This window comes from Ictalurus furcatus, chromosome 26, assembly GCF_023375685.1.
Source record: "Ictalurus furcatus strain D&B chromosome 26, Billie_1.0, whole genome shotgun sequence".
Classification (NCBI taxonomy): Eukaryota; Metazoa; Chordata; class Actinopteri; order Siluriformes; family Ictaluridae; genus Ictalurus; species Ictalurus furcatus.
In genome coordinates, this window is record NC_071280.1 from 7,548,434 (window position 1) to 7,570,203 (window position 21,770).

Below are 21,770 nucleotides of genomic sequence, written 5' to 3' on the forward strand. Positions count from 1 at the left end.
GGCGGTGTCCTACGGTGCTGTGATGTGATTGGAGACGCACGCTGTGACGTATGCACGGCGTCAACATCGCAGCCCCGCCCACATGTTGTTTTCAGTTTTTGGCGCGCCGTTGAGCAGCGCGCGCACGCACGCACACACATGCACACAAACACACACCCTCGTTCTTTTTTTCTATAGCTTTTTTATAACAGCATCTCTGACTGTAGTGCTGTAATTCAAATAACATATTCATATTAATGCACTCCTTCTAATACTGCATATTATTGTTTCTATAGTAACAACCAGAGAATTCTTCTAATGCTGTTATTGTTTCTATAGTAACAACCAGATACTTCTTCTAATGCTGTATGTTATTGTTTCTATAGTAACAACCAGAGACTTATTCTAATGCTGTTATTGTTTCTATAGTAACAACCAGATACTTCTTCTAATGCTGTATGTTATTGTTTCTATAGTAACAACCAGATACTTCTAATGCTGTATGTTATTGTTTCTATAGTAACAACCAGATACTTCTAATGCCGTGTTATTGTTTCTATAGTAACAACCAGAGACTTCTTCTAATGCTGTTATTGTTTCTATAGTAACAACCAGATACTTCTTCTAATGCTGTATGTTATTGTTTCTATAGTAACAACCAGATACTTCTTCTAATGCTGTGTTATTGTTTCTATAGTAACAACCAGATACTTCTTCTAATGCTGTATGTTATTGTATCTATAGTAACAACCAGATACTTCTTCTAATGCTGTATGTTATTGTATCTATAGTAGCAACCAGATACTTCTAATGCTGTAAGTTATTGTTACTATAGTAACAACCAGAGACTTCTTCTAATGCTGTATGTTATTGTTTCTATAATAACAACCAGAATGTAAAGTCATAGAATCTGCAGTCATTTTGTAAATGTTATTGGTGTGAGGGTCCACATTTGTAACCAATGAGCGGTCAGTTAGGTGCACTAGATAAGCAGATACAAAAAACTGTAAAGTGTGTCAAAAAGAAAGAGAAGCCAGAGAATGCTTATCTTATCTAATGGGATTAAAAACAAACTCCGAACTAAAGCGGGACAAGCTGTGACTGCTGGCCATTGAGTCAGAGGCGAAGCAAGAATAAAACCAGTTGGCTGAGGTAAGAATGCTTTCTGTGTATCACTGAGACCACACACACACACACACACTGGTCATGGTTGTGGTGGATCTAGAGCTTAACCCAGGTGCGTTAGGTGTGAGGTGGGAATACACCCTCAATGGGATGCCAGTCCATTGCAGAGCCTCATGCACACGCACATTCACACACGCAAGACTACTCAAATACTCATAAAGGATGTGTAATGTAGTAATGTATGCATTTTATTTAGCATGTGTTGGGTTGCGAGTCAGGGCAGTCAGATCTCCATGCATTGGATCATATGTTGTGGGACAAGGAGAGGGGGTTTTGCTTACGTACCTGCCAAGGGGTCCTGGTAACAAATTACACACAGACTTGTTTAGGCAACAATCTACACACTAATAATAAATAGATTCTTTAAAAATTGTTGATATTCTGAAGTTTACCGTTCCAAGACGTTTATTCAACAATTAAAGAGGGAGTCAGCGCTTTGTAACAGTCAATAAGTTTTCCCCCAGGGGAGAGCCTTCAGGACAGAAGACTTTGCACTGTTTGGTTTATGATTAAGATGACAAGCTTTTCTTTTATCTGTTGTCTTAATAACAAAAAGAAAAAGTGAGGCTGGTGAGGGGTCGACTTATTTCTAACTTTTATAGCTGCTATAACTTGGTAATAGGAAATAACCTGTCTGGCAGATGTTCTACAACATTAAACATAACTAAAAATTGATAATAATAATAATAATATTAATAATAATAATAAAAGTACAAAATATAGGTCAGTAATAAATACAATTTGTAATCATTGGCAAAATGCTGTGGTATATAAGATGAATTAAACAATTCTGGCTGTTGGAAAATAACCAGCTTCACATCACACACCATCCCATTGTTGATTATTTTCTTGTAGCAGCAACAGCATTGTGTTTTTTTTCCCCATACATAATAATGAGAAAGCCCATTTGTCTGTGCTCTCATTATAGTACTGCTAGACTGAATATGCTTGAAAAATTCAGGAATTCCTCTGCTCCAAAAGAGGCCTCATAAATACAGACCCTTGCCATGTCAAAAGTTTTTTTAGATCAGAATTTACTTGTCAGGATCGATACTGGAGCATGATGGCTTAGCACGTTCGACTCGCACCTCTGGGGTTGGGGGGTTTGTATCCCGCCTCTGCCCTGTGTACATGGAGTTTGCATGTTCTCCATGTGCTTCGGGGGTTTCCTCTGGGTACGCTGGTTCCCTCCCACAGTTCAAAGAAATGTGTTGTAGGCTGGCTCGCATCTCCGAATTGTCCATAGTGTGTGAATGTGCGTGCTGTTATATCCTGTGATGTGTTGGCACCATGTCCATGCTGTCCCCTGCCTCGTCGAGTGCATTGCCTATTGTTTTCTCTGCTGCTTCCGAGTGTTTCTGGAGCTCTTTCCGAGTGGTCCTTGGCTCTTTGGCTACTCCTCTGACTATTCTTTGGACTCCCTGGTCAGTAATCTTGTGAGGATCTCCTGTGCGTGGCCGGAGTGATGTTGCCTCCACTTGTGGATAATGGCCCCAGTGGTGATTACTGAAAGATTCAGAAGTTTTAAAATACGTCTGTATCTGATTCCATCAACATGTTTCACAACAATAAGGTTGTGAAGGTCTTGGGAGAGCTCTTTGCTTTTCCCCATCATGAGATGTTTCTTGTGTGACACCTTGGTAACGAAAAGCCTTTTTATAGACCATTAATTTACTAACCCAGCTGATATGAATTTGAACAGATAGGGGGTATAATTACTTACGGATTTCAGCTGGTTCCTTTCCTTGGAGAACTGCTTTTTCTTAGCGAGTTCAATAGTTTTCCCCCCATGTCATTCCACTTTATTACACATAACTTTATTTATGGACTTTAATGTTGTTTCCGGATTTCTTGAGTTAATACTGATGTCTGGTGAAAATTTCATGTGAATAGCCTCATTGGAAATATATTTACTGAAAAAAATGTTGACGCGTTCAATACTTATTTCCCCCCACTGTGCATTATATATATATACATACATACATACATACATACATACATACATATATATATATATATATATATATATATATATATATATATATATATATATATATAGATAGATAGATAGATAGATAGATAGATATGTGTGTGTGTGTGTGTGTGGGTGTATTTATATATATTTATATATGTTTTTTATCTTTTATTTATCATAGTAGAGGGCAGTGTATATATATATATTATATAATTTTGTAATGTGTATGTGTATATATAATCATAAATATAGATATATCAATATAGATATAGACACACTGTAGATAATAATAGATACAAGCTCAAATACGTTTGGTAGCAAAAAACCAGACTGCAGCAAATCATAAGTCATAATTTCTTTTAATATCACATGATCTATTATATATACAGTACCGGGCAAAAGTCTTAGGCACCCTATTTTTTTTAGTACAAACTTTGTTATCGATTTTTATTTTGTGACTTCTCCTGAGTCAGTACAAAACCATTTTAGATTCTCAAACATCAGTTTTCCAGAACAAATTGAAATGTTCTAGAAAAATGTTTGTATGTCAGTAAAGAAAGCAGCATATTACGTAAGAGACACATTTAAAAAAAAAAAAAGATGGCTGCTGGTTTTTGCCGCAAAAATAAGAAGTAAATGCCACAAAGCCTCCAGAAGAACCGTGACTGGTTCTGCAAAGATGCTCAATAACACTTACAGCTCTTTTCCTTATACAAAACTGCACTAACTCTACCTGAGACTACTTTAAAAACAAAGGTTCGTCGCACCAAATATTGCCTTTGTTTAATTCATTACTGCTCTTTATAGTATTTTTTTTAAATGGAGAAACATTTCATTTCATTATCTTTGAAGGCATCTTTGCTCTAGAGCATTTCTTTGCACATGCCTAAGACTTTTGCACAGTACTGTACATGTACACTTTACATCATCTGTCAGCTGTAATTTCTACTACTTACAGCGCAAAGTTTAACAAGACAACATGGTGAGCTCCTTCATCTGAAAAGTGTTAACCTTGGCATTCACATTACCTACAGACTTTCAAAAATAACTGATTGGACATTCACGAAAAGTACACTTTGCCACTTCTAACAGCGGCCACTTACGGAATAACAAACATGACAGCGCTGGAATGTGCTTGCTGTTTTCGTGACACTTCTGCTCTAATTTGACTTCAGCCCAGAACGCTGCTGACCTTTATAACAGTCAATAAGAATGTGCAAACGAGTAGACATGCAAAAACCTATTGAGATTTCCAAGGCTGGTGCAACTAGACAGACTGGTATGTACCTCGCCACGTAGGTTAATTTGGTACGCATGTTGACATCAGCTGACGTCAAGGCACAGTTAGGCACGTCCTTTTACCAGCAGAACAGCTTTCAGATTGCAAATCTACAGCAATAAATACAGTTTATGCAATAAAGAGCTTAAAAGACGCAATAAGCTCAGAGTCGGAACTATAAAAAATTCAAGTCTTATCTCAACCTATTGTGCAATCTTTTGTCTAAGTTATGCTCCACGAATGAGGCTTTAAAATACGCTTATACGTACACTGGTCATCGTTAGAAAGTGGGACGTAGCAGTCCCTTTGTCCCAGAGTCAAAGCAAAAGGTGCCTTGGCTTACAACCCTTAGTAGTATCACAGTCTTCCACGTGAGAAAACAGCGAGTCTCCTCATGCAGAAGTGTGGGTCAGGTGGATGGTTTCTTCTCCACCCTAGGGATGCATTTGAGAGTCGCAGCTCTCCATAGCGCAGGTGCTAACAGCAGACTTAATGTAGTGACGCTCAGTACAAGAAGATACACCTGAAGAAGAAGAACGAAAAAGATTTTCGCGGCTCAGAGATCACCATAACGTTAGTAAGCATGGAAGCCAAACTATGGAATTCCAGACTGCTGGGACTACGGCTGCTCCTAACGCCATACAGACTTCATATAAATCCATAATGAACTTTTTCACACTATCTGTTGTTACCCAGATGAGGATGGGTTCCCTTCTGAGTCGGGTTCCTCTCAAGGTTTCTTCCTCTTAAAACATCTTAGGGAGTTTTTCCTTGCCACCGTCGCCACTCAGTGGCTTGCTCAGTTGGGATAAATTCGCACCTTTAATATCTGTATACCATGTTGATATTTCTGTAAAGCTGCTTTGAGACAATGTCTATTGTAAAAAGCGCTATACAAATAAAATTGAATTGAATTGAAATTGAAACTACCAAAGCCAAACTGCAATTTTGCTCCCATATGGTGCAACAGAAGAAAAAAAAAAACCCTTGAGACAGTTGAGACTGCGAGTTTGAAATCTGATGATGCTACAGCCATCCGTGGTCAGGAGCCATGGAAGCAGAATTGTCCGTGCTCTCTTGCGTGGGAGGGATGGCATGCTCTCTCTTCCCTGTCAATCACAGTAACACTAGCCAATCACATACGTCTGTGAACTCTCATGTGTGGAAGAGGATGGGTAGGGCTTAACTCCGAGTGTGTTATGCTGTCGTGAGACACAGCATGACCAGCAGTTCAAACATATGCGGTTGGCTTGGTTGGAAGCCATCAAATGATAGGAGAGAGCTGGCTGGTGGGTGGGAATTTGGCAGGTGACCAAATTGGGGAGGAAATGGGGGAAAATTGTTGGGTTGGGTTTCATATAACCTGGAACAAAGTAGCTTCTGGTTGTTCCGAAATTGTTACGAGTTAAGGTTACAATAATATAGCATTAAAATGGTAATTTTGGTGGTTCACCTCTCTTGAGATGATGCCAGCCCGGCGAGCTCGGCTGCCCAGGACAAAGGAGAACTCGCTGACTTGTGCCAGGCCAGCTGATACAATCCAGCGGATGTGTCGGTTTCCCAGCGGCAGGATTGCCGTCAGCACCAGCACTGCCATGACAAACTTAGCAGGAAAATGTGGAACGAGAGACAAGAAAAAAAAAAAAAGTCTTTCAGACACATCTTGGAAGGTGAGCAGAAGCATAAATCCCTCATTAGCACTGCAGAAATGTGTTAGTCATTACCTTCAGGATTACCACTGACAGGGTCAAAACCAGGAGGATGGTTAACTCGTATAGAACAAACGTTGGGAACACGTGCAGCCCTGTAAGAAACAATACAAGAAAATTCTCGAGAGCTAAAGCTGTTAAAGACCCCCCCGTTGTAAGAGTCTTCAGAATGGAGGCAAATAACAACCTTTTGCCTTAATAACTTCCGGAGAAAGTGAGGAAATGACTGTACATAGTTGTATAACAAGCGATAATTGGAATGAACTTGTTTGGAAGACATTCAACAACATTCAAATGTAACTAAAAACAAATAAAATGTACTGGAAGAATCAACCAACAAGTAGAAGGTGAAATAATCAACCCACTCACCAATAGATGCAAAGAAGATGATTGCCAGGAAGTCTCTGATTGGCTCAATACAGCTCATGACTTCACTGGTAACCATGTGACCCTGTGAGGAGAGCAGTGCTCCTGCAAGGAAACAGCCTAGCTCCATGGAAACATCCAGAAAATCTGTTACCTGAAAAGAATTGATATGTTATGGTTCCATAGCTCAAGCTACATGACGTAAAGTACATATCTACAACCATGACATGAATATGAGCTGGTGGCAAACAGAACCATCAGTGAGCCTTACTGGATTCAGGATTAGGACAGTGTTGGTTTAAGTGTGCAGCCAGCTACAAAAAACACTGTGTGTTAAGTTAAATATTAGGATGTCAGAACAAAAGCATGAGCCATAGCCCCATCCTTGTCTTAATCTATGCATGTCTATGTCTATTCCAATTGGTTCATATCAACGTTTCCTTTGCAGAATACATCAGTGCAGCCACAACCATTTCTCAGACTAATGTCATACACTCACTGTGAGCATTAGGAATACAAAGGCTGCAGTCCCCAAAACAAGGATCTCTTTGTTCCCTTTACTCTCAGCATGGAGCTTTCTGTAGAACGGACCAATCAGATGAGATCTGAGGAGCCAGCAGATCAGTAGCACGACGGCAAGGGAGACGAGTACCTGAGCCAACAGCACCAGGACACGCAATCCTCCGATCAAAGCACTGCAACAGAACAGGAGCAACCAATCAAATGCTGCCGTAGAGCCATGAGATCTTCCAAATTTAAAAAAAGATATACTGTACATGATCTAATGAGACATGATGGATCTAATCAGCCAATCATGTGGCAGCAACACAATGCTGCAGGTAACGTTTCAGCTAATATTCACATCAAACATCAGAATGTGGAATAAATGTGAGCTCTGTGAATTTATCCTTGGCATGGTTGTTGGTACCACATGGGCTGGTTTGATCAACCTTGTTGATGATAGAGATCAGATGAGAATGACCAGACTTGGTCTTCTGCTGTTGTAGCTCATCCACCTCAAGGCTCGATGTGTTGCGCACACTGAGATGCTTTTCTGCTCACCACGGTTGTAAAGAGTTATTATATCCTTCTTGGCAGCTCGAACCAATCTGCCCACTTTCCTCTGAGCTCTCTTATCAACAAAGTGTTTCCACACACAGAACTGTCGCTCACTCAGTGTTTTTTGTTTTTCGCTCCACCATTCTGTGTAAACTCTACAGACTGTTGTGTGTTTCAATCCCAGGAGATCAGCAGTTTCTGAAATACTCGAACCAGCCCATCTGGTCCAAACAAACACGCCAAGGATAAATTCATAGAGATCATATTTTTTTTCCTTCATTCTGATGATTGATGTGAACATTAACTGAAGCTCTTGACCTGTATCTGCATGATTTTATGCATTGTGCTGCTGCCACTCACCGTACACTTTAATAGGAACACCTGTCGTGCGAGCTGAACTGAACCAAGCCAAGTTTCTGTTATGTTTCATTTTGTTTTGCCTTTTGATACGGTGTGGGGCACAGATAAAAATAAACGCTCACCAGTAACCTCACCCTGAGGCCACAGAGTTTTTCAGTTTTGTTGTGCCATAGCAATAAAACCCAATTTTGACCAAAACCCAATTTTCTTTTTTCTTGGCTTTTGAGTTTTTCCCGGCTGTCTCACATACACGTATACCACATCTGTAGTATATGTTATTACCACGGAGAATAATTTTGAGGTGTACTGGGAAACACACTGAAAGTCTAGGGCAGGGGTGTCCAATCTTATCCGCAAAGGGACGGTGTGGCTGCAGGTTTTCATTCCAGTTAAGCAGGAGCCACACCTGAGTCCAACTGATTAATCAACTCATCTTGAGCTTTCAGTAGACTCAGGTGTGGCTTCCGCTTGGTTGGAATGAAAACCTGCATCCACACCGGCCCTTTGCGGATAAGATTGGACACCCCTGATCTAGGGGCAGGTGCTGAACTCCATTAACAAATATTTAACCCCTTCTAGCAGTACACTGGCTTTCCATTCCACCGGCGGATCGGAAATTGACTTTTCAATCAGTGTAAACAAATAAATTGTTTTATCGCTGCAAGTCTACTATAAGGCCCTGTTTACACGAGTGCGTTTTCGTTTAAAAATGAAACCGATCCTCGTCTACACTGGCGTTTCTGCTGATTCAGAAACGATCTCTGTCCACACTACACAACCGAAAACGCATGTCACATGACCATTCATGCACACTGGGCAGGTGCATACAAGTGTAAACAGGAAGTTGGTTGCTAGTCCAAACCGGCGGTCCATGTAGGTCTTACGCCGCTTGAAATGAGATTTGTTGCAGATCGCTCTAATCATAGCTCGCCTCTTGTGCATATATGCACGATATATGCAGCTGCATTTTTATACAATACAGAATTTAACTGCACAATGGCTGCTAAGAATGACAACAAAGCCAGCAAAGCTTGCGGTTCAGTCTCCGTGTTGTTGTGTATATGATCAAGGTAGCATAACGGTCATATGGTAGGGGAATGATGAATCAGGGAAGGATACGCAATGATCCAGAAGACCCAATCAGGGGGCGAATGTGAGTGGAGCCACACCTTCATTTTCAAAAGTCTTCGTTTTGGTCTGTTTACACTGAAACATGAGCCCGGAGTTTTCAATCTAAAACGTGGTCTTCGGCGCTTCCAAAAGTCTCGGGGTAGTGCAGAAGACAGGCGTAACCGTAGCAACAGTTATGCGTTTTAAAAACGAAAACGCACACTAGTGTAAGCAGGGTCTAAGATTAGTCAGAGCACTGTATGGTTTCTGTGTATAGAGTATCATGACTCTGTGTTTAGCTGCTGGTGAGCAGAGCAATGAGAAAGGGGAGGGTTAGGGAGCCCCCTGCTGGGCAAACAAAACACCTCTCCACAATAACATTGGTACAGAGATAAAACAGACAGCACAACTAAAACTTTTTTGATAGTGAAACACAGTATACAACTGACACAATAAAAATATAACATTTAAACCTAGTAGGTCAGGTAAAAAAACAAACAAAAAAAATACTTATTTATAATAAACTGCAAATTCTGTGCTAGAATATGTGTTGGTGCTAGAGACTAGAGACCAGGGGGTCCAACAGTCATTTTCCATTGATAACCCTGTTGAATTCAGTTTATTTTTCAACCCAAGTTATATATATATATATATATATATATATATATATATATATATATATATATATATATATATATATATATTTTTTTTTTCTTTTAAGAGGACTGTAAAGTCAATCTCTGTTACTAAATGGGCCAGCCGTGTTTCTTCAGAATACAGTGCACTGATTTGAGTACTGTACAGACACCATGGTTGAAGTAACAAATGAAAAGAAACATCACATTTGCATGCTCATCCCCGTCCATCCAATTTACCTGTCCATCCCACCACTTCCTGCTTGGATCAGAGTTGGCATGATGGCGATGAAAAGGCTCAACTGAACATCCTGCATCACCAGCATACCCAATAAAACACTGCTATAGTCCAGTTCACCTACACACAAACACACACATTCACAAAGGCCTTGTAAACACAAAAAGACACCAGAACCTTTCTTATTTCTCACGCAGTCCTGTACCTTCCTTATCCGCTCTGGACCCGCCAGAAAGGAAGCGTGACACGAGAGGAGTGCTGGACAGAGACAGACAGCTGGAAATGAACACCGTCTGAATAGGGTGGAGCCTAAACACCTTTCCCCAAAGAAGCCCCGCCCCCACCATCAGGAGGCTGAGATAGCTGGAGCCCTGAACAGAGATCTTCCACACCTGCAAAAGACACCAAACTATTGGTTTGTTTTTGTCATTTTGGATGTCTCCAGTTCATTTTCTGGTCTACACAACCCATCCGTTTCAATCGCTTTTAAAAAGCTTTTTTTGTTTTTTTTTTTTACTTTCTTGTTTTTCTCCTATCAAAATCCAAGTACTCCAACCCACAGCTGAAGCTCTACTGAAACTGTGTTATTTCTGTTTCCACCCGTCTTCAGCATTGTATTTACAGACATTACTCAGTTAACCGTTCTCTAACCAGGACAAAGGGAAAGAGTGAGACAGAGTGAAAGAATGTCTATACTAGATACACAACATTTCAAGGGACTGAATAAGAAGCATAGAGTCTGTTTTGATTTGTGGAGACAGACAAAAGAAAGCAAGCTAAGAGAGGAACACAGAATAGTAAGATCTGCACAATTTGCGCATAATAAGAGGGCACACATGCAATAGGTGATATTTTGAGCTCAAATATACAAGGACATTGTATAGTTCTATTTAGACAAAAAAACAGAGAGAATAACAGAAGAGAATAACAGCACTGAGTGAGTTGGAAACACATAGAGGGATCTTGGTGCACTCCTCCATGCTGAATATTTTGTATTCCTTTATATTTTCATGTTTGTGCATGTTGTGGACTACATTCTACTATTCATCCCACAATTTTTCAGTAGGGTTTAAGTCTGGAGCATCCAAGCTACCCAAGGACAGGCAAAACCCATCAAGCTTGGAATATAATGCGTTGTTGATATGAGCCAATCAGCAAGCGGTCTCTCATTCCAGGCTTGATAGCTTTTGCCTATCCGTGGGTAGCCCAGTTGCTTAACTTGTATTTTTTCCATAGTGAACTTTGCAAACTGAATTTGAATATATATTGTTTTGTTTTGTTTTGTTTTTTTTGAAAATGTGACTCTCCAAACACTGAAATAAAGCCTCTTTGAATTTCTAGTAGGTTAACTCTAAACAAATAAATACATATGTGTGGATTTTGAAGGAATATACACCGATCAGCCATAACGTTAAAACCACTGGCATGTGAAGTGAGTAACAGCGATTATCTCGTTACAATTGCATCCATCTAGCGGTGGGATATATTAGGTAGCAAGTGAACAGGATCTGAATGACTTTGACAAGAACCAAATTGTGATGGCTAGACGACTGGGTCAGAGCATGTCCAAAACAGCAGGTCTTGTGGGGTGTTCCTGGTATGTAGTGGTTAGTACCTACCAAAAGTGGTCCAAGGAAGGACTATCGGTGACCTGGAGACAGGGCCATGGGCGCTCAAGGCTCACTGATGTGCAAAGGGAGTGAAGGCTAGCCCGTCTGGTCTGATCCCAGAGAAGAGCGGTCAGAGTGCCCATGCTGACCCGTGTCCATCACCAAAAGAGTTTACAATGGGCATGTGAGCATCAGAACTGGACCATGGAGCAGTGGAAGAAGGTGGCCTGGTCTGATGAATCGTTCTTTTACGTCATATGGATGGCTGGGTGCGTGTGTGTCGCCTACCTGAGGAAGAAATGGCACCAGGATGCACTATGGGAAGAAGGCAAGCTGGTGAAGGAAGTGTGATGCTCTGGGCAATGCTGGGAAACTTTGGGTCCTGGCATTCATGTGGATGTCACTTTGACACGTACCACCTACCTAAACATTGCTGCAGATCAAGTACTCCTCTTCATGGCAACGGTATTCCCTAATGTCAGTGGCCTCTTTCAGCAGGATAATGCTCCCTGACACACTGCAAAAACTGTTCAGGAATGGGTTTGAGGAACATGACAAAGAGTTCAAGGTGTTGATTTGGGGTCCAAATTCCCCAGAACTCAATCCGATCAAGCGTCTGTGGGATGTGCTGGACAAACAAGTCCGATCCGTAGAGGTCCGACCTCACAACTTACAGGACTTAATGAATCTGCTGCTAAAGTCTTTGTGCCAGATTAGGCAGGTGGTTTTAATGTTATGGCTGATCGGTGTACACATTTCTATGAATAGATGAATAAATGCTATGAATTCAATGGTATTTAAATTTTATTACTCATAATGCAAAGCTTTTAATATTCAAATCTTTACGACTCTTCTTTTCACTTCCACACATTTCCGGTTTTACCCTTGATCCTGTGACAATCTCGCATCACGCTTTCACAGCATCAACGGTTTTCATTACACCGATCTTACAGTATATTCAATATATTCGTCCAATTGGAGCAAGCGCTGCTACTGGTGGATGTGAGTAATTTTTCGTCTACTGAGACTGTGTGGGTCACACGTAAGGACGTAAAACGTTGACTTTTAGTTTTACCTTGTGCAGTCGCTCGGGAGAAAACTCAAGGCCAACCACAAAGAGTGTGAAGAAAACACCCAACTCCCCCAGCGTCTCTACTTGAACCATGGACTAGAGACAGAAAAACAGAAAGAGCGAGAACACTGAAAATGAGGACATATACTATACATATGCTATACATATACTATACACATGCTATACATATGCTATACATATGCTATGCATATACTATACATATACTATACATATACTATACATATACTATACACATACTATACATATGCTATACATATACTATACATACGCTATACATACGCTATACATATACTATACATATACTATACATATGCTATACATATACTATACATACGCTATACATATGCTATACATATACTATACACATGCTATACACACACTATACATACACTATACATATACTATACATACGCTATACATATACTATACACATACTATACATACACTATACATATACTATACATACGCTATACATACGCTATACACACACTATACATACGCTATACATATACTATACATACGCTATACATATACTATACACACGCTATACATATACTATACATATGCTATACATATACTATACATACGCTATATACTATACATACGTTATACATACGCTATACATACACTATACATATACTATACATACGCTATACATATACTATACATACGCTATACATACGCTATACATATACTATACATATGCTATACATATGCTATTCATATACTATACATATACTATACACATGCTATACATACGCTATACATATACTATATACACGCTATACATACGCTATACATATACTATACACACGCTATACATACGCTATACATATACTATACACACGCTATACATACGCTATACATATACTATACATACGCTATACATACACTATACACAAGCTATACATATACTATACATATACTATACATACGCTATACATATACTATACACACGCTATACATATACTATACATACGCTATACATACGCTATACATATACTATACATACGCTATACACAAGCTATACATATACTATACATATACTATACATACGCTATACATATACTATACACACGCTATACATATACTATACATACGCTATACATACACTATACACAAGCTATACATATACTATATACTATACATACGCTATACATATACTATACATACGCTATACATATACTATACACACGCTATACATATACTATACATACGCTATACATATACTATACATACGCTATACATACGCTATACATATACTATACATACGCTATACATATACTATACACACGCTATACATATACTATACATACGCTATACATATACTATACATACGCTATACATACGCTATACATATACTATACATATACTATACATACGCTATACATATACTATACACACGCTATACATATACTATACACACGCTATACATATACTATACACACGCTATACATATACTATACACACGCTATACATATACTATACACACGCTATACATATACTATACACACGCTATACATATACTATACACAAGCTATACATATACTATATACAAGCTATACATATACTATACATATACTATACATATGCTATACATACACTATACATACACTATACATACACTATACACTGAAGGTTTTTTTTAGACACGTTAAAAGAATACCATTCCCAAACATAATAAAATACATAACAGTGAATATAAACAGGCATAATGCTCCAATAATTGCATGTAACTTACCTTAATGCTGTTAAGCCCTGAGGGACCTAGCAAAATCCCACAAACTATGTACCCAAACATAGGAGGCAGTCCAACCAGTGTGCACAGCCAACCGCAGGGCAGAGAGAGCATCACCACTGACACCAGGTCCTGTGGGGGTAAACAAAGCATGTACCTCCGTCTGAGTACCTGAGTGCTGCAACGACCCAAAAACCTCCAAAAGCCACATAGCCAACAATCTTTAAAATAAGTGTAAGAAAATATTTGTGTGTACATTTATTCATTTGGCAAACATTCTTATCCAGAGCGCTATTATACGACAGAGTCTGTTCAGAATATAAAAAACAACCACCACCCCAAAGTTGATCATTTTCCTATAACAGCACATCCTGAAGTGTTTTATTCCTCTTTAACACTGCAAATTTGGCAACAATTACATTTTCTTTTATCAATTAAAGATCAGCACAGTAAGTTTTAGTGGTGTGCTATTTGCTGTTATCAGTTACAGTCCCCTCTAAAAGTATTGGTTTATTTTTTTAGATCAAAAGATGAATATGAGACAATAGATCAGAATTTCAGCTATCATCTCATGTTAGGTGAGCAAAAGTATTGGAACAGATCATCAAAGTAAATAACACTTAACATTTGGTTGTATATCCCTTGCTTGCAATAACTGCATCAAGCCGGTGACCCACTGACATCACCAAACTGTTGCATTCTGCTTATTTCAGTTGTCATTTGCTTTTTTTTTTCGTGCTTTTTTTAGGGGGGTGTTTCTCCCTTAAGTCCAGCCTAACCATGACTCTACCTCTAATGTGCTTGACCAATGAGCTCGTAAGTTTTAGATCTTGGGCAGATCCTTTGTTTCTCCACACTTTGGCCTTTCCATCACTTTGGTAGAGGTTAATCTCGGTCCCAGAACTTTTATGGCTCATCTCTGTATTTCTTTGTGAATTCCAGTCTGACTTTCTGATTCTTACTGCTGATGAGTGGTTTGTATCTTGTAGTATGACCTCTATATTTCTGCACTTGAAGTCTTCTTCGAACGTTTGTGATTGTGATACCTTCACCCCTGCCCTGTGGAGTTTGTTATTGACGTCACTGACTGTTGTTTTTGGGGTTTTCTAGACTCACAATGTTTTTGTCTGTTGTTTTCCTTGGCCGAGCTGTTCCATGTCTGGTTGTTAGTACCCCAGGGGTTTCTTTCTTTTTCAAGACATTCCAAATTGTTGTATTAGCTATGCTTTCTTTCTTTTCACTTCAAAATGGCTTGCTTTTCTCCCATAGACAGCTCTCTGGTCTTCATGTTGGTTTATCCTTGTTAACACCAAATGCAGTCTTCACAGGTGAAACCCAGAGCTCAAACCAAGAATAGACATTTAGAGCTATTAATTGTTTAAACATTCAGTCTAACAGGACACACCTGGACAACAAGAAATACCTGTTTTTCACATGTTGGGTGGCTTCAAACAAAAGGTGCCATATTCTAAGTTTTTGAACACATCTAGATGTAAATATCAGGAAATCCATCCATCAATTTTCTGTACCGCTGATCCTACTCAGCATCGCGGGGAGCCTGGAGCCTATCCCAGTGGACTCGGGCACAAGGTGGGGGACACCGTGGATGGGGTGCCAATCCATTGCAGGGCACAATCACACACGCACTCTCATACCCATTCACACACTACGGACAATTTAGAGATGCCAATCAGCCTACAACGCCCATCTCTGGACTGGGGCAGGAAACCAGGAGGAAACCCCCGAAGCACAGGGAGAACATGCAAGCTCCATGCACACAGTGGGAATCGAATCCCCAACCCTGGAGGTGCGAGGCAAATGTGCTAACCACTAAACCACCATGCCCCCATTAGGAAATGAAAGCATAAATTCTGACCTATCGTCTCATATTCATCTTTTGACCTCAAACCCAAATGTCTTCAGTGTATAGCAAAAACAAAAGAATTGGCCTTGCTGTTCCAATACTTTTGGAGTTGACTGTAAGTGACAACAGTGTACATCCCATAATTATAAACTTAATGTGTTGATCTTTAATTGATAAAAAGTTTAATCTGATCCTCTCCTCAACCTCTCTGCTTGGTGCCATCTGATGGATAACTAGTGGGTGGGAATTGGCAAATGACCAAAATGCAGAGCAGAGTTGGCATGAGTGGTGAGTTCTGACACTAACCTTGATGAAGTGGTGGTCAGCACGAGGAATGGTCGAATCCCGAGGTTTGGTCAGTATATATTGGTTGTTCTGAGAATCAATGAGCATACTCAGTCCCAGGTCACCTTCCGCTACTTGCCATGACATGTTCTTCCTCTTGTTGTCCTCTTCATCTTCCTCCACCCTCAGGACCGCCTCCACATTGACCCCCTTCATCTGATTGAAAGATGGGCAATGAGGAAGAACGAGAAGGAGTAGGACCAAGCAAAGAAAATAACGGCGTGAAGAAAAATGTCTTTCATAAGAGAGCAGAAGAGAGCTGCTGATAACTGACCTGCTTGTTGTTGTCGAAAGCGTGATCCTCGATCTCCTCTTCCAGGCGGTCAGCAGCCCTCCGAACGTCCTCAAGGATCTCGTCCAGCATGGAGAGGGTCTTGTTCCGCTCCTGCGCCACCTTCAGCGCCTCCTGTTGGTGCTTCACAGCTGCGACCAGCTCCACATACTCCTGCTCCTCCTGTCAGGAAAGACCTTCATCACATGAGGACGGGTTCAATTCAATTATAGCACTTTTCACAATGGATAGTGTCTCAAAGCAGCTTTACAGAAACATATAAACACAGGATACAGATTTTAAGTGTGTGAATTTATCTCTATTGAGTGAGCCGGTGGTGAGGAAAAACACCCTAAGATGATATGAGGAAGAAACCTTGAGAGGAACCAGACTCAGAAGGGATCCTCATCTGGGTAACACCGGATAGTGTGAAAGCAAAAGCAAGTTCATTGTGGTTTTAACTTGAAGTCTGTTTTGTTGAACTAGTCCGCTATTCACTAAAGGAGACCCGAGTGCAAATCTGCATGTGGTAATTGCAGTCCCAAGGTCCCAAGGGTTGTCGTTGGAGGCTGGTTCCTTTCACGCTTTCATCACTTTCCATGGCTTGCTCCATAGGGCTCTAGGACAATGCCTACTGTTAATGGTACTGTACTAATTAAATTGAAGTAAACTGAACTGAAGTCATCTCCTGGAACATTATATTTAGAGCTGGCATTTTTCTCTTTTCTCACTGAAGAATTCGCTCTCCTACACACACTTCCCGTGCGTCACAAACACACGCAGCAGTGTGTAACCACTAGACACTAGATAGCGATGCTCTCTCTAGATACACTGTGTGCTGTCCTTCACTGATTAGAATAAATCTTCTCGATGCAAAAGTAGCTGCAGCATTATATAAGTTCCTCCAGTTACAATCACTTCCTGCTTACTTTTTGGGGCCTCGACGTAATATCCATAAGCTTTAATTAACGACAAAATATAGTGCCTTTGTCTGCTTCTGATGCGAGTTGCACCTGAAAGCACACGTTTTATCTTCTCCTTCACCTCAGCAAAGCCTTCCTCTTGTATTAAAACTACTCTGATGTGCGAGCTGCCTTTAAAGGAGAAAGGGAAGCGAAGCAGTTTTGCTCTGGGGGACGTGGAGCTCATTTCTGGGCCAGAAAAATAGAAAAAGACACCTGAAATAAAGAAATGACGAGATCCGTTTACATCGTCGTATTATTGTGAATCACAGTGACAGGTGCTGTATCTCGGAAACGATCCAATTATTAGCAGTCTAAACACATTTCTACTTTACAAATCGCAGCTTTAATACAAAGTCAAACAGAGTTAGGAAGGAATAACAGACGCGTCCGTGAGTCCTCGGGTCTTTAATCCCGAATCGGAGTTCGCCTCACCTTAATGGCGGCCTCCCTGAGCGCCTCAAGCCTCTGACGGCTGCTCTCCTTCATGTTGGCCACATCGCCAAAATCACCTTTCAGCACACGTTGAAGGCCCAGCACAGCCTCGAACAGGGAACGCTCACTCTCGTTCAGCTCCTTCTGGAACACCTCGAGCGTGTGCACCTGGAAGAGGCGCTCAGCATCCGAGAGCGTCTGGTCACGCTCTGCCACTGACGCTGCTGCCTCCAGCTTCCTTACGGCAGCGTTCTTCTGCCGCAGAAGGCTCGAGAGGCGGCGGCAGTTCTTAGCCACCCAGCTCTGCCCGCTGGCAGATGGCACCCCCTTGCCACGATGGTGCCGAATGGCATTCCGGGTCAGGTGATCAGCCGGTTGCAGCGCCCCCACCAGGCCTAGGCACAGCAGCGCATACAGGGTCTGCATTCAGCTGGCCGGTCACGTCAGCTAGAGATGAAAGGAAAAATAGGAAAAACTGCAGGAACACCGTCACACCGTCCACGGAAGGAATTTAAAAGCACTTCTAGGCAAAACTCTAAACATGCCATCCTCCAAACGCTGACAATGATACCAAGTGCACTGAGGGAGGAAAGATGGCCACCCCATAATATTACAGCATTTCTCTATATTTATAGATTACACTAAGTTTGACGAACCACATCAGCAAGACAGCTCAACAATACCTAGGAACTGCCATATGTTTACATTTTGGGTGAGAGCGAGTTCCTTTATTTATCTGCCCTGAATTCTCACTGGGCTGCTCCGCCTGCTCCATCAAGAGAAAGAGAGAGAAAAAATGTAGGTTGTGTGAACATCCTGCAACAACACAGGTGGCTAAACTGAGCTCACATAGGTGGGGCATGGTGCTGAGCTGTTCAAACAAAACAAAAAAAACCTGTTGTGTGACCGCTCTATATGCAAACATTAATTCCACTCTGGCAGGGCGTTAACCTGATAAGTAAAATAATCAGAATGATAATGAGTCTTTATTGGTCACGTATACGTTACAGCACGGTGAAATTATGTTCTTCGCATACCCCAGCATGTTAGGAAGTTGGGGTCAGAGCACAGGGTCAGCCATGATACAGCGCCCCCTGGAGTAGAGAGGGTTACGGGCCTTGCTCAAGGGCCCAACAGTGGCAGCTCCGCAGTGCTGGGGCTTGGACCCCAATCAAATGTTTAAACTGAGGAAACGTACCATTTTCTAAAAATAAAAAAAAAAAGGTCATTTTGAATTTGATGGCCACAGCATGCCTCAAAAAATTTGGGACGGGAGAAACAAAAGGCTGGAAAAGTAAGTGTTACTAAAAAGAAACAGCTGGAGGTTAATTAGCAACAGGTCAGTAACATGAATGGGTATAAAAAGAGTATCTTAGAGAGGCAGAGTAAAGATGGGAATCTGGATGGAAGCATATGTTGCTGGTACGTATATGGTCCATTTCCTCAGTTTAAACATTTGGTATGTTTTCTATGTTCTATTGTGAATAAAATATGGGTTTATTCGATTTGCAAATCATTGCATTCTGCTTTTATTGACATTTTACACACCGTCCCAACATTTTTGGAATTGGGGTTGTACTGCTGATGTAATCATAAAACTATTAAGCTTGTAGAGGGGGCACGGTGGCTTAGTGATTAGCACTGTTGCCTCGCACCGAAGTTCCCTGGGATAGGCTCCAGGCACCACTGCGACCTTGTGTAGGACAAACGGTAAATCCGGAAAATGGATGGATGGATGGATGGATGGATGGGTTACGCTCGTACTGATCGTCCCTTCAACACACACAGTAGCGTTTGATTTATAATCCCACTCTCCGGTGTCATCCAGGAGAGGACCGGTTCTGGTTCCCCTCCAGGGTTCTTCCTCATATTTCAGAGATCAACATCTACATCCCAAAGTGGCTTTGTGATTTCTATTTCTATAATCAATTCAGTTCAGTTTTATTTGTATAACACTTTTAACATTGTCCCAAAGCAGCTTTACAGAAATATATCGAGTAGGATATACATTTTAAATGTATGAATTTGTCCCTAATGAGCGAGCCAAAGGCGACGGTGATGAGGAAAAACTCCCTGAGACGATAAGAGGAAGAAACCTTGAGAGGAACCAGACTCAAAAGAGAACCAGCCTTTATCAGGATGACCCCAGATAGTGCGATTATAAATAACTCCCTTCTATAAACATGCTAACACTACATGCTCAAATAGTGCAGATGTGTGACCAGGAAATTCATTACAGTTTTCATAAGAAGCCATGTTGAAATTCAGTTCACATCATGGCATAACTGTTCATATGAATTATGGTTCAAAGCCATCTTCATGCTTTTTAAGTAATCCTAATGATCTTCAGGCTGTCCATGTAAAAGTAATACAGACTACAACTAGAACTGGCTTGAATGTAACTGACATGAGTCTGTATGGTAGATATCGATAGTGTAGCTTATAAAATGAGATTAACCAACCTTCTTCCTTGAGATCTACCTTCCTGCAGGTTTCATCTCCAACCAAAATCTAACACACCCTGTTTTAGCTGATCAAGAACTTCTTAAGACATTGATTTAGATGGTCAGGTGGACACCATTATGGTTGGAGCTCTTCAGGAAGGTAGATCTCCAGGAACAAGGATGGTGACTTCTTTTTTTTTTAACAAATTATTACAGTTTATCTCTGTAAACTGTTTAGTTGACATACTTTATTATGTTCATGCTAAGCAGACACGTGACTCATGGGAAGCACATACTGTACACTGAGATCTGAGATGCCCTTCTGCTTACCTGGATACGGATATCTGCTCCAAGCTTGTGCACACAGCATGTACATAACCATGTGTCTAGTCTAAGCTGTCCATTTCCAACATCTGATTTCCTGATCGCAAACACGGGTGATCAGATGAACACGACATCAGCTGTCATATGACTGACATCACCTCTCAATAAGAAATAAGAAATAAATACGGTAAGGTACATACCTTGGTGAATTTTCAGGTCGTCCCTGTAGCCCTGTACTCCTTAGTCAAGGAAGGAAACAATCGGGCTCTTGTGATGATACCTCCCCTCTCCAGCCGCCACATACTAAACTCCTCTGAGCCTGAACCTGAGCAGCAGCGCCGTGTTCACACCACAGACCGGTTTGCGGCAGTCGTGATACCTTCACGTGCTCCTCTGATTGTACTGTTTCCCAGTTGGTAAGTCGTGTACATAAGTATATATATATATATATATATATATATATATATATATATATATATATATATATATATATATATATTGGGGATTCAATTAACGTCACAATCAACGTTCTATTTCAGTACCTTTCAACGTGTATTCATATTGTAAGAAAAACCTTCATAATGCAACCAAACGTTATAACTGGTTTATAACGTGATTTACAAACAGCATTGTGATGTGTTTACACAAATGAACTATTAAACGCAATGAATCTACAACTGAATATATCATTTTACACACTTGGTACAAGTTATTAACAACTCGGATACCAGTATCAAAAAGACTGCGCTCTGAGTACTTTGTTTATGTGTGTTTGACGTTGTTAGTATT

At 40.6% G+C, this 21,770-nt stretch overlaps 1 protein-coding gene across 3 annotated transcripts; it reads right to left on the reverse strand.

Annotated features, from left to right (window-relative positions):
* Nucleotides 1-2,094: 2,094 nt before the first annotated feature.
* tmco3 (transmembrane and coiled-coil domains 3) lies at nt 2,095-21,357 on the reverse strand. 3 transcript variants are annotated; one of them, XM_053615000.1, is made up of 14 exons: nt 21,182-21,357; nt 20,988-21,078; nt 18,214-18,660; nt 16,820-16,999; nt 16,507-16,701; nt 14,340-14,468; nt 12,581-12,673; nt 10,101-10,287; nt 9,898-10,015; nt 6,993-7,188; nt 6,497-6,647; nt 6,143-6,222; nt 5,872-6,021; nt 3,327-4,941 (listed from the first exon to the last, which is right to left on the reverse strand). In XM_053615000.1, the coding sequence occupies exons 3-14, from the start codon at nt 18,637-18,639 to the stop codon at nt 4,828-4,830; spliced, it is 2,019 nt and encodes a 672-aa protein (XP_053470975.1). In that variant the 5' UTR covers nt 18,640-18,660; nt 20,988-21,078; nt 21,182-21,357; the 3' UTR covers nt 3,327-4,827. The 3 variants fall into 3 exon arrangements, with proteins under 3 accessions (XP_053470976.1, XP_053470975.1, XP_053470974.1); XM_053615001.1 differs by lacking the exons at nt 3,327-4,941; nt 20,988-21,078 and adding an exon at nt 2,095-2,670 and having other exon boundaries at nt 21,182-21,356; XM_053614999.1 differs by lacking the exon at nt 20,988-21,078.
* Between the last annotated feature and the right edge of the window lie 413 nt (nt 21,358-21,770).

Bases quoted from the DNA above. Each gene is read 5' to 3' on its own strand.
- tmco3 (XM_053614999.1), bottom strand. From the start codon at position 18,639: ATGCAGACCCTGTATGCGCTGCTGTGCCTAGGCCTGGTGGGGGCGCTG. The intron at 10,288-12,580 runs GTAAAACTAAAA...TGTCTTTTGCAG, and splicing joins CTCCCGAGCGACTGCACAAG to GTGTGGAAGATCTCTGTTCA. The intron at 6,022-6,142 runs GTAATGACTAAC...TTTCCTGCTAAG, and splicing joins TGTCAGTGGTAATCCTGAAG to TTTGTCATGGCAGTGCTGGT.